Below are 19,072 nucleotides of genomic sequence, written 5' to 3' on the forward strand. Positions count from 1 at the left end.
AGGATACACACACACACACACACACACACACACACACACACACACACACACACACACAGAATCACAGAATTTGTTTTGTGATACACACTGCAGATGCAGTAACCTAGTATGAATATAGATTGATTTAATAGGGAAATCTAACTTAAATGGAGAGGATTGCTACTTTTTTCTTCCATTTATCTCTTATTTATTTAGACAGTTTATATATGTTTCTGAGCTAGATGATCAGGTTCCTCTGAGTAAAATGTGTCATCCATATATTAGTAATGCATTTCCTATATATGCTACTTATATGTTCTGTATTTTCATATGTAGACCACTTCTCAAATTGTAAAAAAATACGGAAATGAGTGTCGATTTATTTTCGTTTTGTGACAAAGATTTTACACATTCTCCTTCTGGATTATCTCTATACTTAATTTAATGCTTTAGTTAGACAAAGAGATCTTATTTTGAAGTTTATAATCATACCAATTAGAAAATGTTGCATTTTAGAATCTCCAAGTAAGTACAGAATTGTTCTAGTTGAGGTAAGTGAAAGTACCTGACAAATTTTTCTATAGATTATTTAGCCATCTACAGATATTATTGCCTAGTACTCTTCAGAAATAAAAATAAATTTTATGGAGTTACAGCAGCAAAGTGAAAGAGTGTGTTTGATAGCTTATCTGAACAGTTTCAACACCCACAGGTATTATTTGTAAGAAAACAATCATGCTGAGCCTTCAGCTGGTTAGAGAGGGCACAGCATTCTATCTTCACCTGACATCCTTTCTGTTCTGTCAACATCCTGGGCCCCCTGCCTGCAGCCCCCTCCTCCCCAAACAATAATGCTCAAGGAGAGGTTTGTGTGAATGGGCCAGAATATGAATGTTTGTTCTCCCCTCTCCCGACCTTCCCTCCTGTCGTCCCCCACCCCTTTCAGGATTCAAATAGTATTAAAGGCACATTTTTATGGGGAGCAAAACCAACTCTCTTGAGGATTGACTAGTTTCTATTCGCTATTCCTATGGATCAATGTTGTCAGCCATTGTTTGTTAGCATCTTTGATTATTAAGAAGTTTGACTAGTAATTGATAAAAGGAGAATCGGGTTTAAAGGTTTTTTAAATTATTGCTTTTTTATTTTCATTTTACCTGTACATATAGAGTGTTTTGCTCTCATTTGTTAATGATCATTCATTTTTTTTACAACAAATAGATGATTTGCAAATAATAACTCATTTTTTGGTTATATTTTATATATGTGCATATACATGTATACATGATGGATATAAATAACACATTAAGTTTTGTTTTCTTTGGTCAAGTTTTCTCATTAACTATATTAGAAAATCACTTTTACATTCTTTTTTAAAATAACCAGTGCATTACATTTTTAAGAAATTTGAAGGCCCTAAATTTAGCTAGTCATGTATGGAGAAAAGGACACTTAACACATACTACTGACAAGTAACTACTGAAAGTTTCCAAAGAGAATTGTAGCATAAATAAAGGCTGCTTGAATAAAGACTGACCTCAGTCTTATATTTGCAGAACTGTACAGGTTGAGGATATATCTCCTTCCCCAAATGCCTGAGACCAAAACTGACTTGGATTTCAGACATTTTCAGATTTTGGAATATTTACATATACAAAGTGTGACATCTTAGGAATGGTACTCACGCATTTATCTTTTATGTACATGACCTAAAAGGTTCTTTTATACAGTACTCATAGAGTTCACTGAAAGTGTTTTGACTGTGACCATCCATGTGGTCAGGTATGGATCTACTCCTGGTGTCCTGCCAGCATTGAGAAAGTTTCAGATTTTGGAAATTTTCAGATTTCAGAGGTTTGGATTTGTCGTGTTAAACCTGCACTTCCCAGTATACTGTCTGCATGAAGATTTTAGCTTTAAGTTAATTAAAATTAACTAAAATCAATAGTTCAGACTCTTAATCTCATAGACCACAGTACTCAACAGCTGCATATCTTAGGACAGTTCTACTGGACAGTGCTGTGCCACAGAGAAGAAATTTGGTCACATGCCCGAAATTTCTGGCACTGGATTCCTCCTTCTATGGCAAGCAAATAACGAAGAATCTTCTAAGGCGCACAGAATTGAACTCTGCTCTATTCTTTACAAACTAAACAAAATAAAAAATAGTAAAAACAAACCTTGAATCATTATAATCTATTCACTCACTAACCACAAGATAAACACTGTCAGGCCCTTTGGTGTCTCTGAAGATGCTTGCAAATGAGCTATCAAGTGTAACATCTTTAGAAACTGTGATTCTGGCAGTCATTAATTTAACCATATCTTCTTTGTTTAGAAAAGATCTCATTCTCCCTCCTCCCCCCCAAAAAAGAAATGATTAGAGAAAGAAACAATGAAATGCCAAGTTTTCCTCATTTGCCTTGTCTAAAAAATAGGGTTGAAAAACTGTCCTTAGGAAGCTTACATTCATGTTTTGGAGTCAAGGAATATCTATGGTAACTATGAAATATGCTTGGTAATATAAGAAAGTGTGAAAATACATGGTACAGATTCTACGTATTATAGAAGCTTTCCATAAAGGATAAGCTGTTGATAAGGTAGAAGGAAAGCATATTAAGGTTGAAATGAACTTTAGAAGCCCCAGAATGCAATGCAGTCTTCTAATTATAGAGATAATAAGATACAGTAATCATACTTGCTTCAGTGGATTCTTGTGAGGATAGGAAACTGTTAAAACAGTACATGTAATGAAAAAAGTAGTCAGTGTGTATTAAATATCATCATCATCTTCTTCATTACAATCATCATCTTCATTAATATTATAAAGTGACTGAGATCAGTGTCAGTGAGGGACCTGTCTAAGGTGAGATAGCAAGATTGGATTGTAATGGTAATCTAGTCTTTACTGTTACAGTAGGCAAGTTATACTTCATGAACTTTAAGATATGGAAGATTTGAAACAGACACTCACAGCCAATGACATGAAGTCAATAGTGAGTGAAATATCACTTCCAAATATACTATGCTTGATATAACAATAATTATTGATATATTACAAAATAAAGAATCCTAAGGGTGGAGTTAAGGTACAATGTCTACATGTTCATTGACCCTTAATATTTGTGGCCCTGTTTTGTTTTTGATTTTGATGCCCTTTGAGTCTCTAGGTGTTGAGGAAGAAATTTGTGGGTCTCATATTCAGGAATTTATTTATTTAATATTCTATTATTTTATTTTGTGGTGTATTGAGATTGTAATGTAGGGCTTCATTCATATCAGGCAAGTCCTCTACTCTTAAGCTACACCCCCAGCCCAGGCCACAATTTTTATCATGTATTTTAATAACTAAATCTATAGTTATAAATCTACTGTAGTTATAAAGATTTTCACAAATACGTGACTATTAATATAGTGAAATATGTTAGTTTGTTTGTGTGTATGTATATATGTATGTATGTATGTATGTATGTATTGCCAGTACTGGGTCTTAAACTCAGGGCCTCAAACTGCTTTTTCCCTGCTACTTGAGTCATACCATCAGCCTAGTATTTTGCTAGTTAATTGAACATTGAGTCCCTTAGACTTTGTTGGTCAGGCTGACTTCAAATTATGGGCTTCCACATATCAGCCTCCTAAGCAGCTGTGATTACAGGAGTGAGCCACCAGTACCTGAGTGATTTATTCTGAGATTTTTAAGTAAACATGACATTCTAAGGATGAATCCTACATATGAAGTATTGCTCTCTTTATAGATATCATAGGAATTGATATATTAAAGTGGTATCAATAATTTTTGTGTTTATGATAATGAAGGATATTAGACCATAGTTTCTTTTCCTTGTATGTCTTTGGTTTATTATTTCAGTTATTTTGTATTTTCAGGGTAATAATGAGATAACAATTCTGCTCCATAAAATAAGTTGAGAATTCCTTCTCTTCTATTTTACAAGTTTGCTTTCTACCTGTATTAATTATTATATTTGATAAATTCACTAGCAAAACTATCCAGGCCTGAACTTGGCTTATTGTTTAAAATATTTGAATTTAATTGTGTGTGTGTGTGTGTGTGTGTGTGTGTGTGTGTTCTGAGGATGAACTCAGGGCTTGAATGCTATCCCTTTTGCTCAAGGCTGACATTCAACTACTTGAGTCATAGTTTCACTACTGACTTTTTGGTGGGTGAGTGGAAATAAGAGTATCATGAAAACTTTCATGCCTAAGCTGGCTTCAAACCACAACCCTCAAATCTCAGCATCCTGGCACAACTAGCAGACATTAGAAATCATACTACCTCTGTCTAGTACACAGCCTTCAATCTAATTTAACAATACTTCCTGCTTTAAAATTATCTTAATGATATTTATCTTAATGATATTCTTTTGAATATCCTGAATGATGAGTAGATTTAAAATGTAGGATTATAACTGTGATTCTCCCAATCTGTCTTTTGTGTAGCAGGCATTACAGATGTGTACCCCCAGACCTGGCTTATCTTATGGTATTTTGTGGCTGTATTTGTTTGCCTTGAAAAGAATATCCTTAAGTAGCCCATAATGGCCTGGAATTTGTTATGCAGCACAAACATCCAATTTGCCATTCTTGCCATTCTTCTGCCTCAGCCTCCCTCCTGCATATTGGGATTAGAGGCATATGTTACTATAAATAGCTACATAGGCCATCATTTTATTTGTTTCCCCACTGATGAGTATTGTACCCAGGTACTTACTCTAACATTAAGTTATATTTCCAAACTTGGTATATATATTTATGTGAAAATATTAGTTCAATAAAATAATCTTCACTAGTGACTTTCAACCTTGAACTCTTATAGTGATGTTGATATCAGATATTTTTCTTTTTCTGTCTACTTGATGAGGAAATATAAACAAAAAATAAATTTAACAAAGGAAAATGAAGTCAGAATACCTGGGTTGAAGCAAAAATTATACTATTTAACCAGATATGAGGTCTTAGGCTAGATTTTTCTAATTTTCTCATATGAAAAAATGGAAATAATGATAGGGTTGTTTTCAGAAAATATTTGTAAACCCTTGAAAATGTAAACATCTTAAAATGGTAATAAAAATGTTTGGTAGGACAATGCCTAGAAGTTATAATATATGTAAGTTGCTATAATAGTTGTCACATATCTTTGTGACATCCATTCTGCCACCCCTCTGCTAAATTCATATTTAACAGATCTGAAGCAGGTCTACCAGTCTAATTGGTTAAAAATGCTCTAGTCAGCATTTTAACACTTTTAACAGGTAAGGTTCTCTGTTTTCTTGAGTAACTTTTTGAGGCAAGTTAAAATTTTTATGGTATAGCTATCCCTTCTGCTTTCAACAGATCATCAATTCTTTTGCAGACTTAATTTTACATGTAAATACTTTTTTAAAAATCTAAGCTTACTTTATATTTTTCTCTGGAAAAAATGTACTGGCAATTGTTTTATTTTCATTTGCTTTTAATGAGGACTCAGTGTGTGTTGGGGGAGGGGCAGAGTGTCTTGCACCATCTCAAGCATAGGCTAGCTAGTCTTTCCAGTGCTGGTGCTCCAAGTCCAAGCTTGTTTAGACTTGCCCTTGATGTTATGGGTCCTTTCCTACTTCTGCAAGCCATGTATGAGGTCAGCTTCACCTGCTCAGAAAATTATGCTATCTAACTTCAACAGAATTACATATGAAAACACCAAATTTTCCTAAAATTTCCAAGACTTTGCTATAGAATTGGAGTGTGTTCTCGATTTGGTGCACAGCCAGTATACCAGCTCATGGGAGGGACAGAGGGGGAATGAAAGCACAAAAATAGAAATATTTAGACTCTGAATTTTTAATCCTTGTCAGTATAGATCCATTTGACATCTAACCACTACATCTTATTATCTTTTCCTTTTTCTATTGTGTTTATGTGCTAATATTATAAAAGGCAGAATTTTGTTCTTGAACCCTGATGTACATGTCACTGGAAACAGGACAGTAAATAAAATCCAAAAATTGATGTCAAGAAAAATGAAAACTCAGGGCAGATTCTGATGACAATAAAAAGTGATGTTTGTACAGGAATATTGAGTCTTTTATTACATTTATTAATGGCTTGAATTTGAAGAGAAATTCGTTGCTTTACTTTTCGTGTCATAAATACTGGATTATTAGGTGAAAAGCTTTTAGGGAGATGAACTAATATGTATGCCAATTGCATTTGTTTCCTGGTATTTTTACTCTTGTAAAGCCTTTAATACAAATTAGAAATGTTTTCTTTTTTCATTGTTCTTATTAATGAAAAACAATGTTTATATAATTATATTTTCTGCCTTCCAAATCTTTGTATGATGACTGGTTCTTTTTTTTTTTTTTTTTGGGTCCGGTCGTGGGGCCTGAACTCTGGGCCTGGGCGCTGTCCCTCAGCTCTTCAGCTCAAGGCTAGCGCTCCACCACTTGAGCCACAGCACCACTTCCGGCTTTTTTCCTTTTGCTTATGTGGTGCTGAGGAATCAAACCCAGGGCCTCAGGCATGCAAGGCAAGCGCTTCTACCACTGAGCCAACTTCCCAGCCCTGGTTCTTTTTTTTAAGTAAAAAGCAAAAATTCAGTATGAAAGCTTTCTCCATGTAGTGGAGATTTTCTAACACTAGCCAATAGTTGGACACATAACCTTTTTAGAGAAGACATAAACTTCCATTAGAAAAGAGCTACTCTGTAGTTGCATTTCACTTACACATTATTTCTCAATATTTGTACAAAAGTAAAATGATATTACTTTAGTTACTTTCATTTCTTTTTAAAGTTAGAAAGAAAACCATAGTGCATGTATATATGATCCAGTGGTGGATCATTAACAAACTTAGGTATTTTGCTCACTTTGTATTTAAAGAATATCCTGTCATCATAATCAGTTTCTCTTTGAGTCAAGTTTGTACTTGTCTGAAATAGAAGAGCAGTGTACACAATCAAGTGGGAGGTACATGGAGAAATCGCATTATTTTTCTTTGTAGGAAGTAGATTCTAGTTATGGCAGGTGCATCTTTTCTTGCAGTTACTTCTGGGTTTCTGTTATACGTCTAATTTGCAAATGGCTTAGATAGATTACTTTGTACTCTTCCTTTGTGGCAATATATACTCTCCCAACTGTGTTTTTATTTACGAAGACTATTTTTCACATTTTGTTTGAGAAGTTTACAGTCATCTAGAACAGAGAATTTAAAAATGTAATTTCTTTCTTAAGTTGACCTAAAATCAGTTTGAAGTTGTCATTTTATATTTACAAATAGATTTGTTTTTTAAAAAAGATGTGTGTGCAATGGAATTCTATGCCTCCATCAGAAAGAATGACATCGCCCTATTTGTTAGGAAATGGAAAGATTTGGAAAAAATTATATTAAGTGAAGTAAGCCAGGCCCAAAAAACATAGGTCCCATGGTTTCCCTTATTTGCAATATCTAGTATATGTCTGAGTCAAGCAGAAATGATCAGATATGGTGATGTTAGGGAAATGAACCCTAAGATATGTATTCAAATTTTTTTTCTTTCATGCCATTGTTTCTAACACATTTATCAGATGATTTCTTTGTTGCTTTGTATGTCCCTCCCCCACAGTGTAACCCCTGCTTTCACTGTATTTGATGTCGGTATAATTTGTGGAGGGGAAGGGGAAAAACAAATCGTTTAAATAGGGATACAGGTGGACCCATTGCAACAATGAGAAGTACAAGTCGTTATGTCGAAAGCGAACTTTACAACTTTGGTGTGGGGCGGGGGTGGGGAGGGAGGGAGGTCGGGGGGAGCGGGGAGGATGTGAAGGGATGGGAAGGGGAAACAAAGGAGGAGGCTACAATGCTTGATAAGAAATGTACTCATTTTCTTGCCCATGTAAAAAAGACATATGTGTGTGTGTGTGTGTGTGTGTGTGTATACATGTACATGCATGCATACTCACATGTTTAAACTGGGGCTTGAACTCAGAGCTGTCCCTGAGCTTTTTACTCAAGGCTGGTGCTCTACCACTTGAACCATAGTCCCATTTTCAGCTTTTTGGTGGTTATTTGGAAATAAGAGTTTCACAGACTTTCCTGCTTATATCCTCAGATCTCAGCCTCCTGAGTAGCTAGGATTATTGGTGTGAGCCACTGGCACCTAACAATTTACCTGTTTTCAAATGTGCATATTACCACAGATCAAAAGTAAAGACATCATACCCATTACTTTATTTTTGTAGAAAGAATAGTTGTATTTGCTACGTCTATAAAATGTTAAAATTTAAGTATATCTCCCACCGCCCTTTTCTGTCTTCTCTATCTTCCTGCTGAGCTTAGGTGGATGATGGGAACAATTTTGGCTAATACGGAGGATTCTCCTTTATTATCTTTTTTTTACACATTTGTAAAATTATTTCTAAGAAAAATTAGCTTTGAGTCTTATGCTAAGTTATAAGTATGTATACTGAGACAAAACTCACTAAAGCTTTAAAATCCAAATATTGTTGGATGAATGCAATTCATGTATGCTTTACAACTTCTTCGGATGTTATTACATTAAAAGCAGGAAACTCAATCAGCACAGAACATAGGCTTTGTCATGAATTTAAAACCAAAATATCTCTGCCACATTAAAAAATTTTTTTTATTGTGATTGATTACATAATTTCCCAAGTTTCACAGTATTGTGGTATAGTGATGCTTATTTAAAGTCACAAACACATTCTAACTTTCCTGAAGCAAATTGTCTATCATGGTCTAGAACATTTATGAGTTCTATGAGCGTTGCAATAGTTATTTCTTCCATATTGGGTGATATGTACATTTCTTTTGTTTTGCATAGCATCAGCTGTTCCCTCTTTCCCATTTGTTCCCTCCCTCCCATCACTGCCATTAAGTTGCTTAGTTCATTTTGGTCAATGTCCTGTGCAGCTAATGGGTCATGCTGTTGTATGTTTTTCCCTGATTCCCTCTAGTTCTGTGTCGTCTTCCTGGTTCCCCTCCAGTGTACATATGTATACCATACATGTGATCGGCACCATGGGTTTGTTTAGAAGTGGTTCGACCAGATGAGTGGAAGTTCTTTGTTTCTTAAGTCCTGTTAATTTTGTCATATCACCTAACATTTTGGATTTAACATCCACTTATCAGGGAGACCATGTACCATTTGTCTCTTTGCTCTTGGCTTAGCTCGCTCAACATGATTTCTTCTAGCTCCATCCATTTCCCTGCAAATGTCATTATTTTGTCATTTCTAATGGCTGCATAATATTCCATTGTGTATAGATACCACAATTTTTGGATCCATTCATCTGTGGTGGGACATCTGGGTTGTTTCCATATCCTGGCTATTGTGAACAGTGCTGCAATAAACATGGAGGTGCATGTGTCCTTGTATACTGGTTCCTGTTGTTCAGGATAGATGCCTAGAGGTGGTATGACTGGGTTGTAAGAGAGGTCAATATTTAGCTTTCTGAGGACCCTCCAGACGGTTTCCAAAGTGGTTGTATAAGTGTACATTCCCACCAGCAGTGTAATAGGGTTCCTCTTTCTCCGCATCCCCTCCAGCATTTGTTGTTGGCTGACTTGTGGATGTGGGACATTCTGACTGGTCTGCCACATTTTTGGGAAAGGTAGGTCTTCAAGTGATTAGCCTATCTGTAGTAAGTGTGGGATGGTGGGAAGTGGTTGGTGCCTCATGGAGCATGGGGAACTGCTTTGGGAATATGATACCAGCTGCCTTAGCTGATCTGTCAAGAAAATCCTTAGTTTGGTTTTATGATGTCCAGCTGTTATTTCAGTAGAAGTGGGCTACATGGTCAGGTTAGGATTCTTAAGTAGTTTGGGCTGTTAGATACAGCTTGCCTCTTTCACAAATGGATACTGTCCACAACTGTAGTTGAATACATGAAAATTAGTTTTTGAGAGTGTTTTCTTTTTGCTTATGTGGTGCTGAGGTATCGAACCGAGGGCCTCAGGCATGCAAGGCAAGTGCTCTACCACTGAGCCACCTTCCCAGCCCCAGTGTATTATTTTTTAACCTGTGTATTTTTCATCAATAGATGATATTGATCACCTTAGTTTATCTTCTATGACCTCTTGCCATCAGAGGAAAATAGTATTTATATTCCTATTAATGATTACAGTTCCTTTCTCCTCAGATCAGTAGGAATTCCAGTGTTTTTCTAGGGTTTTCCCCATTTTGGAGTTTGCATTGTTTGTTAGCATTGTTGTTAGCATTTCTCAATGAGGAACCATCTATTGCATTAGAATAGCTGTTAATACAGCTCTAATTGCTCCCAAGAGAGAGTGGGGAGCTCACTACATTTTGCCCCTTGGTTCTGCATAGTTGAGGCATAGGACAGCTTTATCCAGCTATAAATAAGACTCTACGACCCCCTTTCTGCAGCATTAATTGCTTATGAAACTAGCAAGAGCCACTAAGAGCTGTTTTCCAGTATAAAAAAGTCATATAAAAAAGACATGTTCTCTTTGATTTTTTTTCTTCTTCTGTCATTCATGGGGCCTGAAATCTGGGCCTGGGATCTGTCCCTCAACTCTTCAGCTCAAGGGTAGTGCTCTTCCACTTTGAGCCACAGTGCCACTTCTGGCTTTTTCTGCTTATATAGCACTAAAAAATTGAACCCAGGGCCTCATGAATGCAAGGCAAACACTCTACCACTGAGCCACCTTCCCAACCCAGCTCTCTTTGTTTTTAGACACAGAAGTAGCTGACAAGATTTAAATGTCAGCTACGAAGATTTTACAATACCATCTGTGTGGGAAATTTTTGAGCATATACACAATATCCACACATTCATTTTATATGAATCTCATAGCACATAAAATATCCTAATCTTTATATTACTAATACTGAGCACGAGTTTATATTTTAGCAGCTCACACATGTTTAGATTTGCTTTAGTGAAATTTAATTTCAAAATAAAGGGCTTTAAAAATATTGAAATGTACTTTGTAGTTAACGAGAATTTGGGGAGATTGATACTTGCTTTAGGGCCCAGGCTGACCTTGAGCTTTCTGTCCCCCGCCTTTGCCTCCTTAGAGCTTGGATGACAGTTATACGCCACGCCCAGTTTAAATTTGCTTTTTAAACTGATGAATAAGAATATAACAATTCTACATACTTGTAAAATACCATTTGATATTCAACACATACACACATATAAATTTCTTAAAGTTAAACATACCTGTGTATCCAAACATACCATTTCTTAAGGAAAAGACTTTTCAGAATTTTTTTATTTTTCTTTTTGAAATGCATAGTATATTATTGTTATGTGTACTCATTGTCGTCTGTAATAATAATACTCAGTAATAACCTTTAACTATTTTCTATGACTTTAAATATGTGACTTTTTACCATAAATCAGATAAATTTGATGAATTCACTGATGTTCATATATATACATATACATACATTAAATTAGTATTAAAATGGCCTCCTCAGTTGATTTACAGGACATCAATATTTAAAATACTAAATATATATAAAATTTCATTTTGCATCTTTATATTTTACATTTGTATTTATTTCTTACAGTACCTAAGTTATTATGGCGAGATGCTTAAATTACCCTAACTCTGCATATTCCTTTTTGTTGTTGTTGGTCGTGGGGCTTGAACTCTGGGCCTGGGTGCTGTCCCTGAGCTCTTCAGCTCAAAGAGAGCGCTCTACCACTTGAGCCACAGCACCACTTCCGGTTTTCTAGTGGTTCATTGGGGATAAGAGTCTCATGGACTTTCCTGCCTGGGCTTGGCTTTGAACCGCGATCCTCAGATCTCAGCCTCCTGAGTAGCAAGGATTTCAGGCGTGAGCCACCAGCACCTGGATCTGCATATTCTTTAAGTTGTTGCATTATAAAACAAGTAATCTTTTTTGTTTTACAGAGAAAGTTATGATGAAGAAAACACAATTCTGTTGTATGGTAACCTATAATTTCAACTAATTCAAGGTCTTTCATCTGTTCAAATGACGTTAAGTTAGGCCTCAGTCATCTCAGTTCTTGGGGGAAATCAGAGCCTATGTCGCTTTCTGACCTGAATAATCTGCATAATCTGCATAATGCTCATTGAAGGCGTGGCTAGGAGGTGCCTCCCTTCTCTGCTGCAGCTCTGAGCTTTATATAATCTCTCCGCCAACTGTTGGTCTCACTGATGGTTGCTCTGAAGATGCAGAATGAAAGTGACTTCATATGGTAATTTAAAGTTGATTTCCATTGTTTCAAATGTTTACACATTTATCAATTTGGACTTTTTGATATAAATATTTAAAAAACTTAACAAAGTTTCTTATAGCTAAAATATAAACCATTGCTCCAGGTTTTCTTGTTTTTATTTTTTAATAAATTTTTATTGTGAAAATACCGTACAGAGGGGTTACAATTACATGAGCAAGGTAATGAGTACATTTCTTATCAAGCATTGCTGCCTCCTCTTTGTTTTTCCCCTACCATCCCTTCCCTTCCATCTCAACTACACTCCCACCTCCACCTAAATTTCGACATAACTTCTTGCTCCAGGTTTTCTACCTCAGTAAATCTAGGTGAAAATAACCTCATTTTGTAAGAGTCTTGTATTATGAATGCGTACATTTCTACTTATGGAGACGTATTGTTTGTCTATGACAGCAGAACAGAGACTCAAGTCCCCCCAAGATCATCTGATTCTGATAAAAACAATTTTTTTCATGCATTTTTTTTACTGTTTTTATAAAAGTAATTGTCAGAGGGGTTACAGCCATATAAGTCAGATAAAGAGTACATTGCTTTTTGAACAATGTCACTGTTCACAATTATTTTTCATTTATCTTTTATTTAAAAAGGCAGGAATTGTCCTATGAGTGAATAAATGACAATTCTTTGCAATTTATTTAAAGTTCAGAAAATTATTGAAGTATTAATATCTTGTGGGCATATTCTTATATGTGTATATGTATAGATGTATGTGTCTTTGTATGTACACCTAAATATACACAAAATATAAGTACATACTTTTTCTTTTTATAAGTAATATTCTGTAACTTGTTTTATTATTTACTGTACCATAGCACACTTTCCATGCCGGTGATCAGTGAGAGACTACTTCTATTGACTATGTTTTTTACTCTGTTAAGGCCAGGTTTGCAGATAAAATTAATTCTCCTTTACTCATTAAACCAATTAGTAAATAAGCTCTGAAGCCACGAATTAAGATTTAGTGTACGTGGTGCTTCATAATTTGATTTCAATACAAGGCTAAAATAGCCCCCACATTAAAATAGCCCAAGGTGAAGTAATTGAACTACATGCCTTCCCTGGAGAATAGAGCACATGTATGCATGTTGATTATTTATACAACTGCACCAACAATCACGTCATGCTTGTTCAGTAAGGAAGAGCAGTGAGAAACAGAATAATGGAATGTTTTTCCTGGGAGACCCGAGGTACCCAGGAAGACTCCTCTTCACAGAGTACAAATGGAACCTTGAGGCTGAAAGTATGTTTCATTCATTTTGCTTTGCATTAATTTTAAAATCTTGATGCTTCTCAGTCTTGACGCAGTGAAGGTTGGGTGGGAGATAAGGGCAGTAATTAAAAACAATCCAGATGGGCTGGGAAGGTGGCTCAGTGGTAGAGCGCTTGCCTTGCATGCTCAAGGCCCTGGGTTCGATTCCTCAACACCACATAAGCAGAAAAAAAAAGCCGGAAGTGGCGCTGTGGCTCAAGTGGTAGAGCGCTAGCCTTGAGCTGAAGAGCTGAGGGACAGGGCCCAGACCCAGAGTTAGGCCCCACGACTGGACCCAAAAAAACAAAACAAAAAAAACCAACAAAAAAAAAACCAATCCAGATATCAGAATTGTTGATAGTAGCCATTATTTTGAAAGATGAAATTTTTATATATGTCTTTGTTTCTAGTGTAGATGGTTTTAATAAACAAAAGAATAAATAAATGCCACTCTAGTCAGTTGAAATATCACATATTCTTTATTTTAGTAATTATACATCAATACCTTTTAAAATTGTTAGGGGAGTTTAAATGATATCATGTGCGATATACAAAAGTTTGAAAATATGAGGATAAGCTAGTTAGAATTCCAAACTAAAGTCTGATTGATAAGGATGGCCTCTTGAATATGCTTATTGATAACAATTCCTTTGCCTGCTGTTTGAAAGTCATAAATGTTTTCTGACATAGCTCATGAACCTACCAAGGAAATCAGGCTCTTGAAAAATAGGTCTCCTGAAAACAACTCACCTACTTGGGGCAAAGGAACAGGTTCTGGGATGTAGAAGTATCTGTTCATGGATGCAGATGGATGGTAGGATTCAGGGGTTAAGAGTCAGGCTTCCTGCTTTAAATCCATGCTCTCCTTCATGATGTAACTAGGAATAAAATGATTACTTTGTGTTTCAGGGTTTTGTTGCTTGAATGAAGATACCTGAAGAGTTAGTGTATGGAAAGTTCTGGGAACTTTGTAAGAAGAAAAGGCAATTGCAAAAGGCTTGATGAAAAATGGAGTAGGGTTTATGAGGGAAAGAAGAATAAGATCACTAACCTTGGAATGTGATCATGGGAAAAGTCATACAGACCAGGGACAGCTTTATGGTATGTGGAGGAAGTTGTGTTTCACCTTTGGGAGATACTAGGGGAAATTGTATGCATGGAAGTAACATACTCTATGCTTTCTAAGGATAACTCTGACTCTTCTGTGGATGAGGGACTGTTGGTGAACAAGGGCAGGGACAAATTACTTAGGAGTGATGCACTGTTCAGACAGTGATTTACCCTGTAGTATTGTGGAAGACAGGAAAGATGATCAAATTCAGGATATATTTGGAAAGAGTATACTATTGCATTAGATTTAGGGTATGAAGGAAAGACAAGAATGAGAGACGTATCCTACTAGTTTGGCTTGAACCCAAACTATTGACTCTATGTTCTGAAATGAAAAAGGCCTGGGTGGGGGAAGGGTGTAGAGGAGGGATATATATTTGATAGCAATAGTACATAGGTAGAACTTAAAACCATGAAAACCTTGATCACCAAGGGTGAGAGGATAGAGCAATAACAACTAATCTTGATTGCTTTAATTGTTAAAAAAGTCAGGTAAAGAAGAGTACATTTCTTTTTGGACAATGTCACCTTCTCCCTCGCTCTCTCCTAGTTTTTCCCTCCCATCCCCACCCACAAGTTGTATAGTTAATTTTCAACATAGTGTCCACTGAGTATCATTGCATTTGTTCACCCTTAGTCCCTCCATTTCTGTGCTTCCTGTTATACTCCCAAAGACATATAAACAAATCGACTAAAAAAGAAAAGAAAACAAAAACAGCAAAAAAAACACAACCTCTTGATTTCATTTCCTCGAGTTCATTTCAGTAAATAATATTTTGCATGATCAGATATACATATGTATTGTTCCTTTCTTTTTCTCTCCTGGGAATATCTTCCTTTGGTCTCAGAGTGTGTGAATGCTTAGAGATCTGTGTAATTTATTATGTCCTAGTGTATTTTAGATCTAGCTTCTGTATATGAGAAAAAACATGTGCCCTATTTGTCTCTCTGTGCTTGGCTTACCTCACTTAACATGATTGGCTCTAGGTCCATCCATTTCTCTGCAAATGTCATAATATTATTCTTTCTAATGGCTTATAAAATTCCATATTATCCATATTTTTTGGATCCCCTTATCCATTGTAGGGCATTTCCACAACTTGGCTGCTGTGAATAGTGCAGCAGTGAACGTAGGTGACAAGTATCCTTATGGTATCCTGGCTTGTGATGTTCTGGGTGGATGCCAACATGTGGTATGGCTAGGTCATAGGGTAGATCTATGTTTAGTTTGTTGAGGACCCTCCAGACTGCTATCCAAAGTGGTTGTACTAGGTTATATTCCAATCAACAATCCCAACTCTTGCCAACATTTGTTCAAATTCACTATGTTGGCTAATCTAACTGAGGTGAGATGGAATCTCAGAGTTATTTTGATTTTTGATTCCTTCATGGCAGCTTTAGTTATTTTTAAAATAAGATTTCGTGCTTTGTGCTTGAGCCTGCCTTGTATTACAATGTTCCTACCTACATCTCCCATGTCACTGGGAGTACAATTTTTTAACTACTACACCTGGTTATTTGTTGATATAGGGGCATGCTAACTTTTTGCTCTGCTAGCTTGAAACTCTGTCTTACTGATCGCAACCTTCCAACTAGCTGGGATTGTGAGTGTGAGTCACTGCATATGACCCTCAAGGGAGATTTTCTCATAAAAATTCATTTTTAATATAACAATACTAAACCTATCAGGTATTTTGTGCCCTTCTCATTTAAGGCAATGTAGAACAGAAGAGAGATATAAACAAAACCTTTGAAATAAGGAATAAACTTATAGTCACATCTATTCATTTACTTATGATTAAAAAGGACCTTTTTTTAAAGCCTTGAATATAAAGTAAAGATGATAGGCTATGTCTTTTCTCTTAAGAAGCTTAAGAGCCTAGTGGGACAAAAATGTCAGTCATTAGATATGTGATGTGTCATAAATGCTCTACTAGGGCATTTATAGGAAGAACTAGTTGGTGTAGATTGGTAGCCATAGGCTTGCTTTTTTCTTGCTAACACTTAATGTTCAATTTGTTGTTATGGATAATCTCTCTCTCTCTCTCTCTCTCTCTCTATATATACATATATGTATATGTATATATATATATATATATATATATATATTTTTTTTTTTGGTCATGGGGCCCAGATTCTGGGCCTGGGTGCTGTCTCAGCATTTCAGCTCAAGGCTAGCACTCTACCACTTGAGCCACAGCTCCATTTCTGGCTTTTTCTGTTTATGTGGGACTGTGGAATCAAACCCAGGGCCTCATGCATGCAAGGCAAGCACTCTACCACTGAGCCACCTTCCCAGCTCATGGGATAATGTATTTTTAAAGTATTTGGGAGCATGACATGTAACAGAAAAGTAATATACAAAATTTTAAATAATTAAATATCATTATAAGGTAATGATGACAACCGACCAATATAGACTTTGAACAGCTACTAATAGCATGATGCCCATGATTTATTTTAATGACCTTAATTCCTTTATTTGTGTGTCTGCTTATACTTGAATTTTTTCACTCAAGGATGATGAGACTCTACCACTTGAGCTGCAGCTCCATTCTGGCTTTTTAATGGATAGATAACTAGAGATAATAATCTCATGGACTTTCCTGCCTAGGTTGGCTTCAAACCATAATCCTCAGATTTCAGCTTCCTGAGTCATAAGGATTATAGGCATGAGCCACTTGTGTTCGTTACTGTTAACTTATTTCTTGATGCAACAGATGAAGTTATAAAAATTACCAAAACAGGCTATCCAAACAAAATCATCAGAAATGTGTGACTTTAAAACAACAGTGATGTTTCTTTTAATGGGAAAATTAGATATTTGCTTGAATAGATAAATAAAATATCTAATCTTGTTAATTTTTACATTAATTATAGATCTAACAATTAAATTGACGTGCGTTCCCTTTTAAGTAGTTGAATTTCTAGATCATTATGACATAAAGGAGAATTTTTCCTTACTCAAAAAATTACATTGTTACCACCATGACACTTTTCCCTGGTTTTTCGAAAATCCTTTTACTTTTTTCTTTTAAAATTACTAAATATGTTCGGCAATGCTTGTCACACATTAATGTCAATGAATCTAAGCTATGTTTAAGTTTTCCACTGGCATCTAGTAATTATCCAGAACCATGAAATGCAAGGCAGAATCTTCTGATGTGTAAAATTTCAATCCTGAAGAGAATTCCTTAATTTAAAACACATCTTTAGACAGTTTTAATTTAAACTTTTTTGTGTGAAAATTTACCCATATTTTCTGTAATTAAAGTTCTTCTTTTAATCAATAGTTTACTAGGGTATTATGTTCAACTATATGATAACTTATTATAAAGATGTTGAAGGGGACCTATCAGGGTAAGTTTCAAGTCATTTTTAAAACCTTTTGATTTTCTAAGCAAAATTTTCCATATCAATAGTGATCAACTATGTATTAGAAATAGTTATCCAGACTAAATTATCTCAGATAGAATTTATTTTAGTGCATATAAAAATATTTAGTACAAAACATATATTTCTCCTACAGGATGGAAGAACATTGGATTAACTTTTTATTCTGTCATGAGAACTTTTCTTTCAGCTACATTTTATTTTCAGTTCTGTTTTTGGACCAACATTAAAAAGCCCCAGACACTCAAACCTGAGAATTAGGTTGGTATCAGACACAAAGTATGTGAATTTTGATACCTTTTCATCACTTGTACACTAAGAATTCTATTTTTTAAATGATATCCTGCCAGCTTTTTCACAATCCATTAATTCCTGGATCAACATCAGAAGGAATGTCAGAGCAGAGTGAAATTCTTGTAAGACACAGATGTCAGGATCAAAAGTCAGAGACATTCTCGGAGCAGCAGGGAAGCAAGCTTGTTAGACTTTAATCGGAACAATTAGTATCTGCCATGTGACAGTCTCCATGCCTGGCCTTATATTTCTGTGAAGTTCCAGGCATGCTGAAAAGACAGTATTCTAAGTTGGATGGAAAATTTTCATGAGCTTTTCATTTTATTATTTTTAGCATGGCTTTTAAGTTTTGTTGACCCTCTTCAAATGTCCTTAAATGGTAAATTGTTGATGCACTTAGATAAACGAGGTTCCAGCTTGTTATAGAAACAAATTGTCATGTTCTGAGTGCATATATAATACAAAATGACTTGCTTTATGGATGGTGGTAATCATTAGTACTGGAGGCTTTTCTAGCCATTCTGTATCTCACAGATTGAGAGAGCTTTCATGACCTAGTCCCAGATTATTCCAGTGGATGTCAGTAAACGTGAATCATTGATGAAGGAAAAAGTGATTAAAATTAGATGGTGGTATTTCAGTTAAGGAATTTCTTTGAAATCAGCTATTTTTGCTGTGTGTCTTCACTAAACCAAAATAGCATCCTTTGATGTTATAAAAACATAGCAACCATCCAGTTACATTCACTACATGTTATTAATAAACTGATTTAATTCATTTTTCCTTACATTCTTTTTTTCTTCTGCTCTTTTGTAGG

At 35.5% G+C, this 19,072-nt stretch overlaps 1 protein-coding gene across 1 annotated transcript in view; it reads left to right on the forward strand.

Moving 5' to 3' along the window:
• LOC122117868 (doublecortin domain-containing protein 1-like) overlaps positions 1-18,452 on the forward strand; it is a 111,191-nt gene extending 92,739 nt beyond the window's left edge. The window contains exons 9-10 of the mRNA XM_042691744.1: positions 15,655-15,761; positions 18,312-18,452. Of these exons, the coding sequence (XP_042547678.1) occupies positions 15,655-15,761; positions 18,312-18,452 (248 nt within the window). The remainder of the gene's footprint in view (positions 1-15,654; positions 15,762-18,311) is intronic.
• Positions 18,453-19,072: the final 620 nt, after the last annotated feature.

The sequence above is a fragment of the Dipodomys spectabilis genome, unplaced genomic scaffold (genome assembly GCF_019054845.1).
Source record: "Dipodomys spectabilis isolate Male_0828 unplaced genomic scaffold, ASM1905484v1 ptg000145l, whole genome shotgun sequence".
NCBI classification, from domain to species: Eukaryota; Metazoa; Chordata; class Mammalia; order Rodentia; family Heteromyidae; genus Dipodomys; species Dipodomys spectabilis.